Raw genomic sequence first — 21320 nt, 5'->3', positions numbered from 1 at the left:
ATCTCCCCATTTAGTCCAGACTGGCCTGGAGCTTGCTAGATACAGCAGGCTGGCCTTGAATTCACAGAGCTCCTCAGACTTCTGAGTGCTAGGATTAAAAGCTTGCACCCCAACTTGCTTTATTATTATTATTATTATTATTATTGTTGTTGTTGTTGTTGTTGTTGTTGCTATTATTATTATTATTATTATTATTATTATTATTATTTAGTTTTTTCAAGAGAGGGTTCTTTTTTTTTTTTTTTTTTTTTTTTAGTCCTAGGATGTTTATTACAAAGGTAAACCCTGATCCTTGAGACTGGTTTATCCGTAGGATTTCTGGTACCGGGCACGGGCACCGGGACTGCCAAACTTTTTGGATTCGCAGCGACGGGGGTCAGCTACAGGCAGGGTCGGATCGTACTGGATGAGGATATCTTTGATCTCCTTCTTAGAGGCTTCATCCACATATTTTTGGTAATAAGCCACCAGAGCTTTTGAGATGGACTGCCGGATAGCATAAATTTGGGCCACATGACCACCACCCTTCACACGGACCCGGATATCCACACCAGCAAATCTCTCCTTGCCCAGAAGCAAAACAGGCTCCAGTAACTTGTACTGCAGCGTGCGCGGCTCGATCATCTCCAGGGGACGTCCATTCACCTTGATGAGCCCATTTCCTCGTTTGCAGTGGGCCACAGCTGTGGCTGTTTTCTTGCGTCCGAAGACTTGCACGGACTGCAGCGGACCCTTGGACGGCATAGCTACAAGTATGAACACGAGCTCCTCACCGCGCGGCGCCGCCACCGGAAAAAAAAAAGTAGAGAGGGTTTCTAAGTGTAACAGCCCTGGCTGTTCTGGAACCCACTTCATAAATGAGGCTGGCCTCGAACTCCAACTTGATATCTTAAGGAGTCAGTTCTACCCAGACCTGTGAGAAAGTTCCTGGCTTTTTCCTCTTCTCCCTCATTCATTCATTCATCTACAGTTTCAGTGTTTTCTTTGTGTAAAGGGGAGGGCTTGATCCAGGGTCTCATGTAGTCCAGCTTGACATCAAACTATGAAGTAAAAGATGACATCGAACGCCAGAGCCTTTTGCCTCCCCTTGCCAAGTGAGGAGATCACAGATGTACGCCACCAAGCATGGACTCACCTATAATTTTCAGCAAACAACACAATGTCCTTGTGACCCATCGCCATAGCTGAGTTTCAGAACCTTCGCCCTGAAGACACTTTGGGCCATTCGAAGTCCCGCTCTCTGTTTTCCCTCTCCCCTCCCAGGCCACACCCCATTTCACAGATTTACCTATTATTGGAGACAATTGATACCTTTTCATTACAGTTTAACTTACGAGGGGCCCCTCCTGTACCACAGCATGGACCAGTCAGAGAGCAACTTGGGAGAATCACTTCTCTCCTTGAGGGTCCCAAGAACCCAAGTCATATGGTCCAGCTTGGTGGCAAACACCTAAGTGCTGAGCCATCTTGCTGTTCATCCACCACTCCTTATATAAATTCTCTCCAGAGGCATCTGCTCATCTGGTTTATTTCACTTAATGTAACATTTTCAAGGGCCGTCTACATTGTAACTTGGTTTGCTACATTGTGCCTTTTCATTGCTGAGTAATATTCCATTGGATGTTCAGATTACCTTTTCACTACCCATTCATTAGGGAGGGACATTTGGTTCTTTCTGTCTGGGGGCTGTTGTAAATAAGGCTGCTTAGAGATGTGTGTGTACACACCTTTTAAAGATTATAGACATCATCCACATACCACACACTGGGCATGTTTGTCCTCAGCGAACCATTTGGTTCTTACATCATCACAAAGTTACAAAAGGATTACCATTAATTCTAGAACATTCCATCTCCCCTCTTCTTCCCCACCCTCTCTGCAGTGCTCCTGACCCCTCAATCCTGGCTACCACTAATCTGCAGTCTGCCTCTGCGGCTTCCTTATCCCAGACATTTTGTGTAGGTGAAGTCATCCTGTGAGTGGCCTTTTGTGAGTAATGTTCCTTCCCAGCCATGTTTACTCACTTATCTGTAAACCAAGGGACATTCACACTGTCTGCAACTATAACACTGAATGTCACACCTAGCTATGTACAAAGGAGTTTGGAGGCACTGAAAAGTCTATGGTGGGCCCACTGGGGCACACCCCACCTACACTAAGGGTCTCACCAGCCTGGGACTTGTTATATAGACCAGGTTAGATAGTAATCCCTCTGCCTCTACCTCTGAGTGCTGGGATTAAGATAAGATGTGCACTACCACACCCCAGCATTATTGCCCCTGTGTGTGTGTGTGTGTGTGTGTGTGTGTGTGTGTGTGTGTGTGATTTTTAAAATTATTTTTGACAGACTGTGTAGTCCTGGTTGTCCTTGCTCTGTAGACCAGGCTGGCCTCAAACTCAGAGATCCACCTGTTGGGATTAAAATGCCATCCTTGCTCAGCTGTGTGTGTGTGTGTGTGTGTGTGTGTGTGTGTGTGTGTGTATGTATGTATGTTTGAGACAGGGTTTCTCTATGTGTTCCTGGCTGTCCTGAAACTTACTATATAGACCAGGCTGGCCTCAAACTCAGAGGTCTGCCTGCCTCTGCCTCCTGAGTGCCAAGATTAAAGTTGTGCGTCACCACTGCCCAGCCGTATTACTGTTTCCTGAAACAGGGTTCCATGTAGCCCAGGCTGGCTTTGAAGTCACTCTATAGCCAAGGATGACTCTGAACTCCTGACGTCTGAGATGCTGTGATGTTTCTGTTGGCTTTGGCTTTCCCTTGGGTTTGATTCAGTTTGCCTGCTCCTGCCTGTTGGGTTGGGGAGCGCATGGGCTTGCCCCATGGTATCCCCTGCTGCACATGTATGTCCGTCCTTTCCTGAGCTGCACACAGTATGTCCTTCCGTTCCTGTTTATTCTGTTCTGCTTTTCCTGTCTCAGGGCCTCCCATGTGTCCCGCTAGGCTCCTGTTTGACCACTGAGTCACGCCCCCAGCCCTGCTCTTGTTTTGAACATAGAGCCATCATGGACCATCAAAGGCCCTTGGCGTGTGCTATTCTCTCATGAAATGTATTCAAACACAGCACTCCCTGTGTCAAATACGAGTGCTTTGCTTCATAGACTCATCTATTCTTACAATTTGCAATTGAAATGATCTCCGGTCACAGGTTGGGAGCGTGTTGTTTTGGTGTCTGTGGTTACTTTAGCAACACTGAACTTCTTCGGTTCAAGTTGGAAGCATCCTCCAGGCCCTTGAACGTCTCCCAAGCCCTGGAGCTGAGCTCACCGCACTGCAGAAGACAGCCGCCCTGAGTCCCACTTCTCGATTTCCTCATCCACCCAAGACAGCTCCAATAGGGGATGAGGCCAAGCAGAGCGGCTCAGGACGGGCAGTTCCGGGCAGTGAGCTGGGCCGTTGTGAAGGAGCAAGCTCCGCTCAGGAGCCTTTGCTAACCTAAACTATGGGGAAACACCTTCAATCTGAAAACCCCAGTGGAGGCCTTTCTCTAGGACTTGCATGAGGTTCCCCAGAGACGTGAACCAGTGTGAGGCCCTGTGGCCGACAAGGTCAAATGCAGCTCTCTGGCCTGGTACTCACAGGCCAACGTTGCTGCTGTTCCGGCTCCCTTTGTGGTGTGTTGACCTCTCCCTTGCTTCCCTGTCCTGTACCAACATTCTGGCAGATTCTACACCGCCAGGCCTGTGCCCCTGTTGTCTGCACAAGGTTTGCTCCCCTCCCTCCCTCCCTCTCCCCTCCCTCCCTCTCTCCCCCATCTCTCTTTCAGATGTATTTGTCTTAAAAGAGTGCACAGGTTACACGTGTGCACTATAAGAAAACAAGATTACACAGTGAGTGAAGACAGAGGAGAAGCTGGAGAGATGGCTCAGCAGTTAAGAGCACTGACTGTTCTTCTGGAGGTCCTGGGTTCAAATCCCAGCTCACGACCTTCTGCAACTCTAAGATCCAACACCGTCACACAGACACGCATACAGGCAATGCAGGTAAATTAAAAATTAAACAAAAAAGGAAATAGAAGGGGCTGATGAGATGGCTCAGCGGTTAAGAGTGCTGGCTGCTCCTCCAGAGGTCCTGAGTTCAAATCCCAGCAACCACATGATGGCTCACAGCCATCTGTAATGAGATCCGATGCCCTCTTCTGGTATCTGAAGATGACAACAGTGTACTCATATAATAAAACAAACAAATAAATCTTTAAACAGCAGAAAGAAAAAAACAGAGGAGTAAAAGGAATAATCTAGAAGGCAGGAGAATAATTTCCCTCAATGTTACAGTCACTGCTAAGGTGACACACAGGTAAGAAACTAGTAAAATGCACTTAGTTATAAAAAATTATATAAAGGAGAAGGAGACTATTCAGGGGAAGGAAGGTGTGAAGGTTTAAACAAGAATGGCCCCCATAGACTCATATCTTTGAATGCTCGATCCTGGGTTGGTGGAACTGTTTGGGAAGGATTAGGAGGCGTGGCCTTGAAAGAGCAGGTGTGTCCCAGGGCCTTGAGGTTTTAAAAGCCAGTGCCCATGCCCACCCTGCCCAACTTTCAGAGCAGGGTATAGGCTCTCAGCTCCTGCTCCAGCATCATGCTTGCCTGCCTGTGGCCATTCTCCCCACCCTGATGGCCACAGTCTCCCCTCTTCTGCAACTGTACGCAAGCCACCAGTTAAATGCTTTCCATTGTAAGCTGCCTTGGTCATAGTGTCTCTTCACAGCAAGAAAACAATAACTAAGAGAAAAGGGGATCAGCAGGAGTTGGTGGGGGGAAGAGAGGGAGTCATGGAGGGAGAAAAATGGGATGGAAATACACGATATTTGCATATGCAAATGTCCTAACGGAACCTGGTACATGTAACTAATACATATTAATTTTTTATTAACTTGAGTATTTCTTATTTACATTACATATTAATTTTTTAAAAGATAAACTAACAAGTGACCTTGTCATTCAGAAACAGCAATGATAAACTGATTGGTTATTGTGTGTGGCTTCCTCCGTGCACATATTTCTATCATCAAAATGTAAAGACCATGGAAAACATTAGTGTACACGCATGTACAGACAGGGTCCACACAGCTTCACATCTTAGCGGACTTCCTTCAACTCCTTTCCTCTTTTCTAGTCCTTTTCTAGTTTTTTGAGTCTCACATAGCCCAGGCTGCCCTTGAGTCTTACATAGCCTAGGCTGCCCCAAAATCTGCTATGGATCCAAAGCTAACATTCAACTCCTGATCCTTCTGCCCCTGCTAAGGTTGCAGACACATGCTGCCACACCTGCTGTCTCATGCCAAGCTGGCCTCAGATTCACTGTGGAGTCGAAGCTGACCCGGGATTGCTTATCCATCTGTCTCTTTCCCAACTGCTAGGATTGCAAACGTGTGCCCCCACAGAGTCAGGAAGAACAGGGTTTGAAGTGAGCTTTGGCTACAAAGCGAGCGCCTGTCACTACAATATATTCAGAGATATTTTGGAGACCAGTTGTTGTCTTAATTAGGGTTCCATTACTGCGAACAGACACCATGACCAAAGGACACTCTTACAAAGGACAACATTTAATCGGGGCTGGCTTACAGGTTCAGAGGTTCAGTCCATTATCATCAAGGCAGGAAGCATGGCAGAACCCAGGCAGGCATGGTGCAGGAGGAACTGAGACTTCTATATCTTGTTCTGAAGGCAAACAGGAGAAGACTGGCTCCCGAGAGGTTAGGAGGAGGACCTCAAAGCCTAACCCCATAGTGACACACTTCTTCCAACAAGGTCACGCTTATCAACAGTGCCATGCCCTATGGGCCAAGCCTATTCAAACCACCACAGCTGCCCTGAGAACTTGAGACAAGTACTCCTTTCCCTGCCTGGCAGAAAGGCCTGGGTTCAATTCTGGCCAGTTTATACCTCCTTTCAGAAATGTATCTTTGCATCTCATCTGCCTGCATGATGCTTACCTGTCCTGTCCTGTCCTTCTTTGGTCCCCTGGACTACACTATGGCTGGCTCGTTCCTCTGGCCTGACTGATTCTGTCACAGTGTTAACTTCCTCTCCATCCTTGCTTGCCTAGGCTGTATCTCTGACCCCGCCCAGCCCGCCTCCAGTGGAATTCTGCTCTCATGATTATCCTTGTCATAATCTATATCAAGTAACATTTGCAGCATCCACAATAAAGTGCTACTAGGAAACAAAGATCACTGGAAAAAAAAACTTTTAAAAAATGTATGTGTGTCCCCAGATAAATTTTTTGCTCTAGTGGCATAAATCCTGTTGTGGACACAAGCAATAAAAGCACCTTGAGTAAAATCACCTTGAGTAAATTTTTAAAAAACGTGTTTGTATGCGTGTGGACCTGCCTGTGTTGTACGTGTCCCACATGGTACACATAAGTTAGTACCCGTGGAGGCCAGCAGGGGGCAGTGTGTTCCCTGTATCTGGGGTTACAGGCTATTGAAGGCTGCCTAACCCGGGGACCTCTGAAAGAGCAGCAAGCTCGGCCAACTGCCTAATCAATTCTTTAGCCCTTGGTGGTGGTGGTGGGGGAAACATTTTATAAACTATTCTAAGCTGAGAATGTTACATCTCCATTCTGCCCACCCTAAGTCCGCTGAGCAGGATCTTTGGCTTGGAGGTCGGCAGCCTCGACTCCAGTCTCCAGAAGTTTCTAGTCCTCTGAAATCTGCTCTAACACCTTCTCAGGCAAAGCAGCGAGGGGGATATAATGAATCGTCCCTGGACTCATAATGAAAGGACAAGAGGCCATTTCATTTGGGAAACGCCCCCTTTCATTTTTTTCCAGTGCTAAGGCACAGGAAGAATAGTCCACACAGGTGACCCTGTGTGGACAGTCTCTGACACGTCTTTTTTTCTCTTCTCTTCTTTTCTTTTTTTCGGAGCTGGGGACCGAACCCAGGGCCTTGTGCTTGCTAGGCTGACACGTCTTTTTTTTTTTTTTTAAAGATTTATTTATTATATATAAGTACACTGTAGCTGTCTTCAGACACACCAGAAGAGGGCATCGGATCTCTTTACAGATGGTTGTGAGCCACCCTGTGGTTGCTGGGATTTGAACTCAGCACCTCTGGAAGAGCAGTCAGTGCTCTTAACCACTGAGCCATCTCTCCAGCCCGGCTGACACCTCTTTTAAATAAGTCACCCATGTCCCATTCCACTTGGGGCAAATGCTTCACCATGTTCCAGGGCACCATACTGGAGCACATATTACTATATTTCAGTAAGGGCAGGGCAGACCTGATTTGATCTGGATATGAAATGCTCCTGCCTCAGACACATAGGTGGAAGGTTTGGTCTCCAAGGCAGCACACACAGGGGAAGCTGTGACAGAGACGTTTGGATCCCAATAGCTGTGGCTCAGATCAGCCGATCTGTCCAATCGTCTGACAGCCCCATCAGAAGGTGGTAGAGCCTGGGAGGTAGAGCCTTGGTGGGAAAAGGGAACCAGCAGGAATGTACCCTTGAAGGGTCCATCTGTCCCCAGCTCCTTCCTCCCTCTCTACCCTTCCCCCACGACCCATTGCCATGACATAAGCAGTCTCTGCCACCGTGCTACCCTCCTTAACTGTAGGCCTGGAAGGAACAGAGCAAAAGACCCTAGAGTAAAGCCTGGAAAATCATGAGCCAAAAAGAATCATTCCTTCCCTGAACTGTTAACCCGGAGCAGCTAACACGGAGTCCTTAGGGGTGAGCCGTCCATCATCACAGCCTTGGAATGAGGCAAGTGTTCTGATGGCTTAATGTCACGGCCCCAGGGGACAGGGGCTTCCCTGTATGACATGGAGTTTCTTAAGTGCTGTGGTCAGCAGGCTCAGAGAAAGGGCTCACTGCTGTCCTGTCCCCCCAGCTCCTACCGACTCTCTGTGCTGAGCACTAACCGTCTCCCGGGTCTCAGCCCGAATCCTGGGAAGTTCGGTAGATCACAGATGTGGTACCGCCTCATTCACTGCTTGGAGTAGCTGCTGTGACGAAGAAGCCACCTTGGAGGACAGTTTAGAGTTTCCCGAGACATCAAGCACACATGTCGAGTGCCGCCAGCAATCCACTCCTGGTATCCAGTGAAATGGAACTCTCTGTCCCCACGAGGGCCGAACTTAGCTGTGACATAGCACTCCTCCGCAGACAAAAGCCAGACGCTAGGGAGACGCTCAGCAGGTAAAGGGACTTGCTACAAAACCCTGATGATCCGAGTTCGATTCCCGGACCCACTCGGTAGAAGAAAAGGGCCATCTCCTCCAAGTTATCTCCTGACATCCCCCATGGGCTGTGTGGCACACTCCCCACCCCAAAAGTGTAAAGGCAGAAATGGAAACAGCTGACACCGCAGCTCAAGAGAGCAATAGGAAATAACCGTGACTGTGGCAGACTACCTCTGCACTATACAGGGAGACCACTGGCCCCAGGATGGCCTGGACAGGAGTCAAGACCGACACACCCAGGGGAAGAAGATGAGGTGGGGTGGCTGCAAACTGTCAGAGTCCATTTCTGAGAAGCTTCTAGAAAAGGGACAACCGTGGAGACAGAAAGTGGATGTGTGTGTGTGTGTGTGTGTGTGTGTGTGTGTGTGTGTGTGTGTGTGTGTGTGTGTGTGTGTGTGTGTGTGTGTGTGTGTGTATGTGTGTGTGTGTGTGTGTGTGTGTGTGTGTGTGTGTGTGTGTGTGTGTGTTATGTGTGTGTGTGTGTGTGTGTGTGTGTGTGTGTGTGTGTGTGTGTGTGTGTGTGTGTGTGTGTGTGTGTGTGTGTGTGTGTGTGTGTGTGTGTGTGTGCGTGCTTGCACTTTGTGTCCATGTCCCAGACCCTGGTGACAGCAAGAAAGCAAGCAGGAAAGTTCCTGGGAGATATCAACACTCCCCACACAGATTGTTCTGACTGTCACACAGCTCTGGGAATTTACTCAAAAAATCATCGAGTCGTATACTTAAAATCTGTGATCAAGGCAGGCTACGTACTGTGTGTGCTAAGGTGGTGGGTGAGGTGGGAGAATGATGAGTTTGAGGCCAGCCTGGGCTACATAGAGAGATTCTGTCTGGGGAAAAAAAAAGAAGAAAAGAAAACCCAGCGCAGTGGTACACACCTATAATCTCAGCACTTGGGAGATGGGGCAGGAGGATCAGGCTTCTAAGGCCATCCTAGGCTCCATAGCAAGTTCAAGGCCAGCCAGGGATACATAAGACCCTGTCTCAAAAACAAAATAACAACTAAGTGTGAACTCTGATAAGCGCAGTAAAGACATGAGGTCAGGTGGCTGGAGGAAGGGGACCCTCCCCAGGTCACACAAGGACCTGTTTGAAGTAATACCTTGTGGACTAAGACCTAATAGGGCAGGAAGTGAGACAGCTCAGGTGAGGGGTGGCCTGGCTAGGCTTGCCTGGTGGGAACCCAGTCTTGCTGGGCCCATGAACTCTACTTTTTGTCCTTTTGGTTTTGAGACAGGGTTTTTACTAGGTAACTCAGGCTGAAATAGAACTCACTCTGCGGCCTAGGCTGGCTTCAAATTCCTGATCCTGTCGCCTCTGCCTCTCAGGTATTAAGAGGTAGGCATGTGTCACCACACTTGGCTGTGAGCCCTTTTCCACACACACTATCTGTAGGGCTCATGGAAAGCTGAGGGTTTGTCCTTAGACCGCACACAAATGAGGGGTGAGTACTGGACGCGGGGTCTGTCCATGTCTGGTGTTGGTTTCCCCAGGGTTGTGCTTTGCACTGCTCCACCGCAGCCCAGGATTCCATACTCACTGACTACATGTCTTTTGTGGCCTGCCACAACTGGGCTTGGACCTCAGTGGGCAGTGGAGGTGTCCGGGCACGTGCTGGGCTAGGAAGTGGCTGAGATACAATGACCTCATGGTGTTTCCACAGACAGCAGCAGCCCGAGCAAGGGTGAGTCATGCCGTTGGAGAACTGCGGGGCCGTGGGATCTCAGCACAGTTGACAGGACACAGGGGCATCAGCCAACCCGGAAGGTAGAACTCCAGGCTGGGAGGAGACCTGTCTGCCTACTCCTGTACCTGCCCAGGACCTTCCCTCAACGACCTGCAGCTTCTAGCAACAGAACTGGATGAAAGCCCACGAGGCCATCCTCCAGCTGTGTGACCTACAGCACACTGAACGAGGCCGTCCACTCCAGGCTTGGGAAAGGAAGGGGTAGGTCAGGACCAGAATCCTCTACACAGCTCTATGTCCTGGTCTTTTGCATCCTGCCAGGAAGAGTGACTTCCTACCTAGAGCTAGCTCTGTGCTCTCTATCCATGAAAGCCCCCCAGAGGTCTTCTGTAGTTTGGGACCTCTTCCCTAGAGATTAGGAGTCATTTGGCCAGGAAGGATCAGCCATCAGGCACTTCTCACAGCTCTCCAGATGGTGCAAAGGGACCAGTGGGGTCCCAAAACTGGAGGCCCAGCCTTTCATTTCACAGCCAAATAGACCGAGTGAGGCTTGGAGATCCTTCATAGCTTTCTCCCTACCCCAGGGCCACGCCTTATGCAGCTGCGGTATGCATCTACCCATCTGGCCCCCCAGGGTGTCTTCTGGTAAATGGGGGTCCTATGAAGCCTAAGGCAGTAGTCCCCGCAGAGAGGAGTTTGATTGACATTTCTGGAGCACTGTGTGCCAGGCCTGTAAATGGGCTGCAGCACTGGGATCAGGCAGAGGGACCCCCAGAGGAAGCCATCTTGGCAAGGTAGGGCAGGCGGTATGTACGAACAGACATGCAGAGGAGAGCTGAGGTGGGGAAGGACCCGACCTGCTCCCTGTTAGACCTACTTGGTTGGGAAGGGCTCCTGGGTGCTGTCTTGACTCAGGCAGCTAGCAGCTGAGAGAAGGGGCTTTCCAGAGGAGGGGCAGCTTCAACAAAGGCTCTGAGGCTTGATGCAGGCTTGAAGACCATCTGGCCACGCCCTGCTGTTTCTGTAGCTTAAGCTGCAGGCTTAAACTAATCCAGAGGGGTCAGCAGCAGGAATGGCTGTATCCAGGGTCTCTTTCTCAGATACAAGGAATGAACTCTGGTTGATGGCTTTATGCTGCGTCTTTCCCATTTTTAAATATTTATTTATTTATTATATATAAGTACACTGTAGCTGTCCTCAGACACACCAGAAGAGGGCATCGGACCTCTTTACAGATGGTTGTGAGCCACCATGTGGTTGCTGGGAATTGAACTCAGGACCTCTGGAAGAGCAGTCGGGTGCTCTTAACCGCTGAGCCATCTCTCCAGCCCCGTCTTTCCCATTTTTAAAGTCAACCTCGTCTTCCAAGCGCTCCTCTGGAGTGCAGATAACCACTCTTAACTTAGAGCCCAAGTCCTGAGAGTAAAGCAACTTCCCTGGGTCAGCTCAGTGAGTGGGAGCAAGGAGTCTGATTTAACTGGTATTGTGGTGCTCGCCTCTAATTCTAGTACCCGGGGGAGTTGAGGCAGGGGGATCCTGAGAATTCCAGGCTACAGAGTGAGACCCTGTCTCAAAGAGGAGGTGTCTGGGCACCTGAGAAGAAGAAGAGGAGGAGGAGGAGGAGGAGGAGGAGGAGGAAGAGGAGGAGGAGGAGGAGGAGGAGGAGGAGGAGGAGGAGGAAGAAAGAGGAAGAGGAAGAGAAGGAAGGAAAAGAAACAAGGGGAGGGGTCCGGAGCTCAACATCGAGGGACAAGACAGAGATGGGGAAATGGGGGGAGGCTGCAAGATTCAGAGGCCTGGATATAGGAAAGCTCAAAACAAACAAACAAGCAAACAAAGAAACAAACAAACAAAGCCAGTCTGCCTCAAGCTCTAGGGACTCTGGCCAAGATGACAGTCCTGCCAAAAGCCCTGAGCCCTCACCCTGGGCTGGGGCTGGCAGGGTGGCCTTGACCTTTCCCATGCTCTGGACTCAGCAGGCAGAACAACCTGGTTCTGTTTCAAGGGCGCCGAGCTTGGTGCCTCTCTCCAAACGCCTCCTCAGCCCAAGGTCTGGAGCCATAGCCACAGCAGCAGCCAATGGCTTCCCAGTGGAGCCCCTGCCCGGCCCTGGGACTGCCAGGCTTCGCCTTGCCTCTGAGGCTCCTTTTCCACGAAAGCTCTAACCACAGCCGTCCCTGGATGGCCCAGGGTGAACTCTCCAGCCCTCCCTGACGCTCAGCTGCTGGCATTTTCTTTTTTTTTTTTTTTTTTTGTTCTTTTTTTGGGGACCAGGGGGCCTTGTGCTTCTAGGCAAGCGCTCTACCACTGAGCCAAATCCCAACCCCAGCTGCTGGCATTTTCTTTGCCCCAGCTTCAAAGGCCTGGCACTTCCTCCCACTGACATAAACACATAAAGATTTAAAGAAGTGGTGGTGGGCCCACACACCTGTGGTCCTAGCACCAGGGAGGCAAACGCAAGAGGTTTAGGAGTTCGAGGCCAGTCTGGGCTACGTGAAACAAATCAATAAAGAATGAATTAGTTACTGATACCAAAAGGGACAACTAGTCTAAGAACTTCCTAGCAGCCGAGACAAAAAGGCTTATACATGGGATTCTGCTAGACTGTTTCTAGGACGACTTGGCTCCTTGGAACAGCGTCCTTAGACCCTCAACCAGGCAGGGTCCTATTTAAAGGCTGCTGTCCTCAGTCTTGGAGGGCACGAGAGGAGGTGATGTTCCAAGCCACCCCTTCTGGTCCCCCCTGCCTGCTAACTCTACTCTCCCACATCACCCCCACGGGCCTGATACTCCCTGGTCTGCTTGCTTTCTCAGCCTTCTCGGCTACTTAGTGTCTCTGGGCTGTTTGCAACACAGTAAGGGTCTCACCAATGACTCCTCCAGCAAACTGAACTCAATTCTCCCGGCGGAATGACAATCCCATAGCTCCCAGCTGCAGCTAGCTGCTCAATGCAGAGAATGGAGACGATGCAGAAGAGGGCTGTGAAGGTGGCCACATGGTGGCACAGGCCTGCCTTCCCCTACTATGTATCCCCACCCAGGCAAAAAGAGGACATGAAGCATCTCACGCAAAAAGGTAGGAAAATACATTTATCAGATTAAAAATAATACACAAGTCGTTTCGTGCCAGCTTTCCCATGTGTGGCCTTAAAGATGTGGTTTTACCTTTCCAGCCTCGATTTCTCATCTGTGAAATGGGGACATCCATATTCATTGAGCTACTGTAGATGTGAACAAATTCGCACAGAAAAGTACCTGGCGGGGTTGGGGATTTAGCTCAGTGGTAGAGCGCTTGCCTAGCAAGTGCAAGGCCCTGGGTTCGGTCCCCAGCTCCGAAAAAAAAGAAAAGAAAAAAAAAAAAGAAAAGAAAAGTACCTGGCCCAGTGCTGGGTGCATAGTAAGGAAGTCACGCATTTCAGCAGTTAGGGGGATGGAGTCTCTGCTATTTTAAAAGAAAAAAAATGCAAGCTAAGTTCTCTCTATTGTGTAGCCCTGGCTGTCCTGGAACTTAGTGTGCAGACCAGGCTGGCCTTGAACTCATAGAGATCCTCCTGCCTCCGTCTCCCCAGTGCCGATCACCATCCAACTTAATTTTGCTTTTGTTTTTTTTTTTGGAGCTGGGGACCGAACCCACTTAATTTTGTTTTATGTTTGCAAGCCTGGTACTGACGAAGGCCAGAAGAGGGCGCCAGAGTTACAGTTGTGAGCCATCAGAGAGTGCTGGGAATAGAACCGGGCTCCTCCGGAAAAGCAGCCAGTGCTCTTAACCGCTGAGCCACCTCTCAGAGCCCGGAGCTTGAAATTCTGATCCCCATGCCTCTGTTTCCCAAGTGCCGGGCTCCAGGCATGTGCTGGTGTGGAGGCACACTGGCTGCTTTCTTTTATTCTCTCACCAGCGACGATGTGGAAGCGTTGAATCACAGTCTCTCCACTTCAGAGCTGACAGAGTTGTTTAGCCGACCCCACAGAGCACCAGCCCACCGATATGTGTCCGGCTCACGGTAAAAACTCGGCATCCCTGAGTTCTCAGAAAGCCTTCTGGAGGAGAGGACCTCAGGATCCCCGAGTGGGCTCGGGTGAGGCTCAGGGTGCCAGAAGCTCTTCACAGTGACACTCCCTCCCACCACCGGCGCTGCAGTTGAGCTCTGTAAGGACCAGAGTGGCCTCCCCTAGATCAGCTGGGTGTCACAGGACAGGCCTTAGTCATGGCATCAGGAAATCTCCGTGGTCTACTCCTGGTCTCAGTGCTGGCCCAACTGTAGCTTTGTCTGGTGACACATCCTGACCCATCCACGTGCTCTGTAAGTACAGGGCAGACACAGTCCCTCTCCTTTGCCTTCTTTTTTTTTTTTTTTTTAAAGATTTTATTCATTTATTATATATAAGTACACTGTAGCAGTCTTCAGATACACCAGAAGAGGGCATCAGATCTCTTTACAGATGGTTGTGAGCCACCATGTGGTTGCTGGGAATTGAACTCATGACCTCTGGAAGAGCAGTCGGGTGCTCTTAACCGCTGAGCCATCTCTCCAGCCCCTCCTTTGCCTTCTTATGTACGTATGTGTTTACTGTGTCTGTGTGTTTGTGTGTGTGCATGTGTGCACGTGTGCGCATGTGTGGTGTGAGAGTATGTGAGTGCCCGTGTGTGTACACGTGTCTCTGTGTGTCTGTGGTGTGAAACTGTGTGTGTGTGAGTGTATGTGTGTGCAAATGGGAGTCTCTGTGTGTGTATGTATGTCCGTGTCTCTGTGTGTGTGCACACGTGCGTGTCACAGTGCACATGGAAAAAGATCAGAGAATGATTTGATGGCGCGAAAGTATGTGTGTGTGCCTCTCTCTGTGTCTGTATGTCTTTCTGTGTGTGTGAGTGTGTGTATATGTCTCTGTGTATGGTGTGAGACTATGTGTGTCTGTGTGTCTGTGTGTGTCCATGTATCTGTGTGTGTGTGTGTGTGTGTGTGTGTGTGTGTGTGTACACGTGGATCACAGAGAACATGGGAAAAGGTCAGAGAATGCTTTGTGGGAATCAGTTTTCTCTTTCCACCACATGAGTTCCCAGGAATGAACTCAAGTCATTAGGCTCGGTGGCCAACACCCTACCCACGGGGCCATCCTGCTAGTCCCTCTCCCCATCTCTGCAGAACTAGAACCACACCTTGCTATGCTGGCCCATGTCTTGCTCCAGTGATAGAACTTTCCGGGATGTCTACAGTGTGTGTGGGCAAAATGTGGTCATGAGACTTAACCATTTTTTTTTTTTTTTTTTTTTTTTTGGTTTAAAAATAAGATCTCATGTAGCCAGGTGAGCTTACATAGCTTAAGCTAGCCTTCATGCCTCTACCTCCTGTGTGCAGGGCCTGCAGGCTTGTGCCACCGCCACACCCTCTTTGTAATTTATTGTTGGATTGTCCTGGAGAACAAAGGGCACACACACAGAGGCTATGAGACTGCGCAAGATCATTTTCCTACCTGAGCACATTCATTCTGCGTCTGTCCCTAAGCCATGACGTCACAGAGCAGACCAGAAGCTTCTGCGATACCTGTCAGCCGTTCCCCCTTTAAAGCAGACACAAACGGGGCTTGGGGATTTAGCTCAGTGGTAGAGCACTTGCCTTTAGCAGGCGCAAGGCCCTGTTGGTCCCCAGCTCCCAAAAAAAAAAAAAAAAAAAAAAGCAGACACAAACGTGACTCTGACAGTACAGCTTCCTTCTGCTCATTCCTCAATTCTCTGCCTCTTTTTTATTTAATAAGGGCCTCACCTTGCGGCTCTGGCTAGCCTGGGATTCACGATGTAGACCAGGCTGGCTGTGAACTCATGGAGGTCTGCCTGCCCCTGCCTCTCATGTGCCAGAATAAAAGGCATGTGTTGCCACACACAACCTCTGAATTTTTTAGTAAATAAGTGGACTTCAGGCTTTGTAGCGGGCGACAGAGCATGCTCAGTAGAGCTTTCCCAATGGTAGAATGAGACAGGCTGGAACTCCATTTCACAGAGGAGAAAACTAAGGCTCAGAGAGGAGAGAGTCCTTATAGCCATTTACTAACAAGTACAGAGCTGGGGTAACTGGGTAGGCTTTCGCACCTTCCTGGATTTAAGAGATCTCTCCAAGTGGCACACTGAGACTTCTGAGAAGTCACTTGAGGAGGAGCCAAAAAGCTGAAACCAGCCTGGGACTGAAGCGTAGTTGGTAACATGCTTGCCCAGTATGCACAAAGTCAACACCATATAAGCAGGGCATGGTGGTGAGTGTCTGTAAACTCTGGGCTTGGGAAGTGGATCAGAAGTCCCAAGACGCCTTCCATGATCTGCTATACAAGGAGTGGCTCAAACGCAGCAAAACAAAACAAACAAGCAAACAAAACAAAACAAAAAACAAAACCAGAAAGAGAAGAAATGGGTCAGGGCTGGTGGTATGTATAGATTGCGTGTTCCATAGATGAGCTCTGACATGTCAGACACAGTCATCTTTGAGGCCCACGCATGTACAACACAGCACAGCCTGCCTCTTGCCCATGAATCCTACCGGCTGCTGCCGATGACCAACTCTGGGGCCTCCTCCCTGCCCCTGTACCTCCACAGCGGAAACTCAGTGCTGCCAAGTGGCGGGGGCTGCGGAGCACTCTGTCCACTCCATGGGTCCCCCATTCCACCAAGCTTCCACAGACACGCAGGAAGAGCAGACAGTCCCCTTGGCTTCCAAACCCTCGGCCTGGCCTTCCTTTCCGTGGTGTGTCAAGGGACACCCAGGGACAGGCCCTGGAAGGCGGTTTGATCCAGCTTTTCCCACTCTTCCCAAACCCACCACTATCTTCAGCCACTCTGCCCTCTCTGCTCCTTCCCTCTTGTGGATGGTAGGCAAGACTTCCCAAGTCTTCCCTTCCCTTCCCTCCCTCCCTCCCTCCCTCCCTCCCTCCTTCCTTCCCTCCGAACACCATCTCAAATCCTCCAGGATGTCTTTGTTTCTTAACATAAATCTCACATCCCTTATACAAACATAAGGAATGACCAGAGTCAAATAGGAGGGCATGGTGGGCACACCTGTAACCTTAAGCATTCCAGGTAGTGGTAGGATTGGGCTAGCCTGGGCTAGGTTACTGAGACCCATTTCTGTTTCTTTTGCTGGTTGGTTTTTCGAGACAGGGTTTCTCTATGAGGCTCTGGCTGTCCTAGAACTTGCTCTGTAGACCAGGCTGTCCTTGAACTCAGGGATCCACCCGCCTCTGTGATGGGATTAAAGGCAAAGGCCACCGCTACTGTCTGGCCATTGTCTGGCAATTTGTTTTTAATTACGTGTATGTATTTGCCTGGGGTGGAGTATGTGCACATGTGAATGCCGGTGTTTGTAGATGCCAGGATAGGACATTGGATTCCTTGCAGCTGAAGTTCCAGGCAGTTGTGAGCCTTACCATACTGGTGCTGGGACCCTCCACTCCCCCTACCCATGTAAGAGTGATATATGTTCTTAACCATTTGGCCATCTCTCCAGCCCTGAGGCCTATCTTAAAAAACAAAAACAAACCAGCCACACAACAAAGTCACACAAACAAAAACACATATTTGCCACACTGACCTCTATGTACTCAAACTGAGCCATCTACAACGTTTTGGTAAATCTCAGCCGTGTCTCTCAACTGCATGCTCGAATGTACATGTACACCAAACGGAACTAACCGGAACTCACCCATCTGCTCTTTCACAGCAGGGGCACAAAGACTCTTTCTACCACGCCCACATGTATGCTCAACAGGTCACAAATGCACGGCTCGCCCAGTGCATAGTTTCCTGTTCTTCCCTTCTCTGCACTTGGGCAGCAGGCATAAGGAGAAAGTTTCTCTACTGGAGGTGTAAGTGCCCTGCCTTCTGGGCATTCATTCCACTCCACTTCTTTTTCTTTTGCCCCTCTCTAAATCGCGCGCCTGCGCGGGTAAACACACACACACACACACACACACACACACACACACACACACACACACACACACACACACAATCCCCAAATATAGTCTTCTGTCTTTCCACATAAACACACAGGCATGTGAAATCCATCCCTTCCCCCTTTTCTGTCTCCTCCTCTCTGCCCTTCTTCCTTCTTGCACACAAACACACCCACAGCTGCAGCGCCCAGGGTCATACTACAGTTGCAGGCGCCAGGCAGGAGACAAAGGTCGCTTAGGCTCCCAGAGCCCGAAATGGGCACAAGTGGGCCTGACACAGGCTCCGTCTGTCCCTAGAGAGGGTCCCGGCAAGATCTAGATTAAGCTGGAGGTTCGAGCCCTCACCACTGGACCCACCGGTATTCGGGGCAGCTAGAGTATCCAGCGCTCCAGCATACCAAGGGTTAAGGAGCCCGCGGGGTGGGGGAGTCCAACCTACGCGCCTGATTGGTTGTTTCTTTGGGGCCCGCAGCCCCCTCGCTTCAGTATTGGTTCGCGGCGGGCCCCGCCCTCTGGCCTGGGCGCCCCAGCCGCGCGCGCCGCCCCGGCAGCTAGCCGTGCGGTCGGATCGTAGAGCTCAGCGCAGAGCACCGGGAGCCGGAGCCTTAGCGGGAGGTGCATCCAAAGCCCGGCCGTTCGGAGCCCGCGAGCGATGGTGAGTACGTCCTGCAGCTCCACGCAGCCCGGACAGCCCCGGCAGCCGCACGGCGGTGGCATCCTGGCTGGTTCGTGGTGAGCTGGGCGTCCCCTGCTGCTGAGGCCCGCGTCCCGCTGTTCGCTAGCTTGGACCCGGGCGAGAGTTGGGGGGTGTCCGGTCTGCGAGGACCTTAGTTCTGGGCTGCTGGTAGGCTCCTGGCATGGAAGACTCGGGGTCGCGTGCTGGATTTGGGGGGACAGTTGGTGAGATAGGTTTGGGGTGTGCAAATCCCTGAGCTTGGTTTGGCTTGGCGTGGAGACCGTGGGCAGCTAGGCCGGGTCGATTCAGAGACGTCGGGGTTCAGTTGGACTTGAGCTCACGCCCCGCATAGTTCAAGTGGGTTTGGGATTCGAGAACACTTTAGACATCGTGGGCACTTTTCTCCTACGACTGACCCTGCAGTGGCTGCCAGGCTTACGGGAAGAGGAGGGATTGCTCAGAGAGGAGGGGATAGCATGAGGTTCCGAGGGTTATCTGGTGTTCCCAGCATCTCCCAATAATGAATCCTCGGAGGAGTGCTGCCTCTTGTGGGCAAAAGCACCAGGTCCTTGAGGAAGAGGATTTTTTGGGGGGCTCAAGCCTCAAGCCTGACATCCATCCAATCCAGACCTGGCTGCTTTTAAGAGCTTTGGGGTGGCCAGTTGACTTTGGCCCAGAGCCAAGGCCTCAGGTCACTTCTCCATCACACCCATTTGCTTCTCTCCCTGCGGACCTGATTGCCTCCCCTAGAGCTGGGCTCTTGCCGTGTGCACTGGACCCAGGACACCCTGTGTGACCTAAGGAGAACGATCCGCCTGGGTTCTCTGCTTTCGGGTCTCAGGGATTTGCCTATATCTGTGATGTCCCTTCCAAGCCTGAGGGGTTCACTGAGGAATGGAGGGGCACCATGTCGAGAGCTGGAGATGCTCCAGCGCCAGCCCCAGGACCAACCCTTGTCTGATCAGAAATTAAGTCCCCCCGCCCCGACACCCCTTTTCTCTCTTACCCACTGGCATTTTTCCTGTGAGACATGATTTGTCTCTCTAGAGCCAGATGACTTAATTCTCGCCCCCACCCCCCACAATGTGCCCAGAGATCATCTTGGACCTGACTTACTTCCCCCATTAAGAATCTCCCAGGCATGTGTTGCCTGGGTAGTTTCACAGCGAGGGAATGGTCACCTCTTGTTTGAAAGCTTGAGGATGTGGGAGAGCTATAAAAGAGGGAGAGACTTTGAGGTCAAACATCCTCTTTCTGTACCCCACCCTGGCCTGAGCCGCTCACAGAGAGGACGTTTTCCTTCTTACAAAGCAGCAGAAAGTCTGATGTGGTCCTGAATGCTCTGATCGCAGTGTTTGGGAGGCTGAGGCAGGCAGATTTTGGGTCCAAGGGCAGCCTGAGATTGAACAAACCAACTGACAACCCCTCTGCCTTAGGAACATTTAAAAGCATTTTTTTTTTTTAAAAAAAAAATTTGTTTGTATGAGTGTTTGGCTTGCATGTGTGCCCAGTCCCTGTGCAGGGCTGAAGAGAGGGTTGGGTCTCCTGTAACTGGAGTAATGGGAGCCATGGCCTAGGTGCCTGGGACTGACCCTGGGGCTTGTCTGTAAGAGCAACAACTGCTCTTAACTGGCTGAACCATCTCTGACGTGAAAAGCTTCCCAGCCCACCAGAAAGACCTTAGACTTTGGCCTCGAACAGATCTGAGTTCTAATCCCAGCTCCTTCACTTCCCCACAGGGACTTTGGTCAGGTTGTATTATATCCCCACTGTGCGCTCTCCCCATCAAGAGATAGATAATGGTTCCTATCTCTCGGGTTGGTGTGGGGATCAGGTTGAGATAAATCCAAGTGAGAGTATTTGGCTCAAACACTATTTGCTTTCTTTTACAACCTTGGGAAGTTCTGCTAACCGTCCAACTTATTTGCTAGTCTGAAAGAACCATTCGTGTTCATACTTACCCCGTTTAGGAGATGGTGATTTAAACAGAGTGTTTTATTTCTTGTCTAACGGAGACTTATAGGAAGTCTTGTTCTCTGCCAGACTTTGTACAAGGCAAGAAGAAGGGACCCAAACTGTGTGATCGGGGCTTCTACCTGTCCCTAAATGTCCTCAGACCAAGGGCCATGTCCTTTAGGGAGTCAGTTATGCCATGCCCAGCAAGTGTTCCCTTCTGGCTGGAGAGGTGGGAGAGTCATTTAGCTGATGTAATCTGAATAAGAAAACATGTTCTACATAGGGGGAACCTGGGTGATATCAGACCAGAGGTGTGAGGCCACTATTCTGTGCAGGACAGAAAAGGGCTGGTTCACCACAAGTATGTGGGAACAGGCAAGAGGGGACAAGGCAGGCATGGGAAACAGCGGGGTACCTAGTATAGAGGCCTCTAGTGCCCTGCCTGGGGAGGGAGGCGGCAGCCCAATGTAGTCTGCTGACGCACAGTGTTGATGCACTGTGAGTGGGTGAGGTGAGGGCTGACGTCAGGCCTCCTTGGGTTCCCCTAATGCTGGTTCTCTTGCCATTGTTCCCAAGAGGGGCCAGCATTCAGGGCTACTTCCACTCTGAATCATAAATCCAGTTTCCCACCCCACCAGCAGAGATCCCAAGTTTTCCTCTGTCCCCCAGGTTCCTGATGGGGTTCCTTTACCCTGTCCAGGCTGTTTCCTGTTGTTGGCTCTGGATCTCCCTGGTACTCCCAGTTCTCCACCCAGGTCCCTAACCTCTTGGCAGAAAATCAGCAATATTCTTAATGGCCTCCTGTCGGAAGCCCCCCCACCCCCCCCACCTCCGCATACTCCTCCCTCCGTCCGCCTTCAGCACAAGCTGTAGG

General features: G+C 50.5%; 2 protein-coding genes across 2 annotated transcripts in view; one reads left to right on the top strand and one right to left on the bottom strand.

Moving 5' to 3' along the window:
• Positions 1–230: 230 nt before the first annotated feature.
• On the bottom strand, positions 231–796 carry LOC116886595 (40S ribosomal protein S16-like). The gene has a single exon (XM_032888117.1). It carries the CDS (start codon positions 742–744, stop codon positions 304–306), a length of 441 nt encoding a protein of 146 aa, XP_032744008.1. The 5' UTR covers positions 745–796; the 3' UTR covers positions 231–303.
• A 17224-nt stretch (positions 797–18020) lies between these two features.
• The window catches only part of Ece1 (endothelin converting enzyme 1), a 101692-nt gene continuing 98392 nt past the window's right edge, over positions 18021–21320 (top strand). The window contains exon 1 of the mRNA XM_032895822.1: positions 18021–18469. Within this exon, the coding sequence (XP_032751713.1) occupies positions 18467–18469 (3 nt within the window). The 5' untranslated portion in view covers positions 18021–18466. The remainder of the gene's footprint in view (positions 18470–21320) is intronic.

Source organism: Rattus rattus, chromosome 1 (assembly GCF_011064425.1).
Source record: "Rattus rattus isolate New Zealand chromosome 1, Rrattus_CSIRO_v1, whole genome shotgun sequence".
NCBI classification, from domain to species: Eukaryota; Metazoa; Chordata; class Mammalia; order Rodentia; family Muridae; genus Rattus; species Rattus rattus.
This window is presented reverse-complemented; position numbering and strand designations above follow the sequence as displayed.